General features: G+C 63.4%; 1 protein-coding gene across 1 annotated transcript in view; it reads right to left on the reverse strand.

The window, feature by feature from the left end:
• The window catches only part of LMOD1 (leiomodin 1 (smooth muscle)), a 16,135-nt gene that overhangs the window by 2,100 nt on the left and 13,103 nt on the right, over positions 1–932 (reverse strand). The window contains exon 3 of the mRNA XM_014533395.1: positions 5–64. Coding sequence (XP_014388881.1) covers positions 5–64 — 60 coding nt within the window. The remainder of the gene's footprint in view (positions 1–4; positions 65–932) is intronic.

Here is a 932-nt window from a genome sequence, read left to right on the forward strand (position 1 = left end):
CGGCCTCGCGGCCCCTCTCCCCGCCGTTCTTGGCGTCTGTCTTGGTCTCCGCTTGCTTGCTTTCCTAAGAATTCAGAAAAGAAAATAAACAGGAGGCGCTGGCTCCCGGGGCAGAGGGATGGCGACGGGACGCGGGTGGGGACGCTCTGTGACCACTGAGGACCCGGAGGGCCGGGCTCCGGCCCCGAACACGAGGGCTGAGACCCCGGGGACACCTGGCGGCAGCCCCTCCCCCGGGGCCTTTCCCGTCCGAGACTTAGGCCTGTGTCCAGGTGGGCCCCGCTCAGCCATGCTGGGACCGAGGCCAAAGGGCAAGTCCCTAACCCAGGTCCGGTCTGTATTTACAACATTGAATTTGTGTTCATCGAGGCTTTTTGCATTACTTTGATTGTTTACAATTTCATGAAAATATCTGTCATCCTGGTCACTAGCTTTCACACCTCCACCCCCACCCGCACCCCCCTAGCATCCTGGGCTGCGGGCCAGGGCCTCACCTGCCCGCCCGGGGGCTGGCCCCGCCTCCAGGGAGGTCACCTCCAGGGAGGTCAGCGGGTCCCAGACACGGGGCCTCTACAGCCAGTACCTGTTCTAAGTGGGGAGATTAAGACCCTGTGACCCGCTGAGACCACAGACCCTGAGGAAGGGGCACGTCCCGCAGCTCCCAGGCCACTTTGGGGAGCACTGCCCCCCCTACGTTGGAGGAGCTGGGAGGCAGGACCATTAAGAGCAGATGCGAGAGCTTCTCATCCTTGTCTCTGCTCAGGCCAGTGCTCCTGGGCCCCCCTCTCGGCTCCTCCTCCTTCCTGGGGGCCTGGCCATCCCCCCGCCCACTGCCCCCCCCTTCGGTCTTGTCCACGGGACCTCAGTGCCTTCCTTCACGACGTGTAAGAGGGAGGGAGGGTGAGGCCTGGTTGGTGGAAAGGCTTTCGTCT

This window comes from Myotis brandtii, unplaced genomic scaffold, assembly GCF_000412655.1.
Source record: "Myotis brandtii unplaced genomic scaffold, ASM41265v1 scaffold975, whole genome shotgun sequence".
Classification (NCBI taxonomy): Eukaryota; Metazoa; Chordata; class Mammalia; order Chiroptera; family Vespertilionidae; genus Myotis; species Myotis brandtii.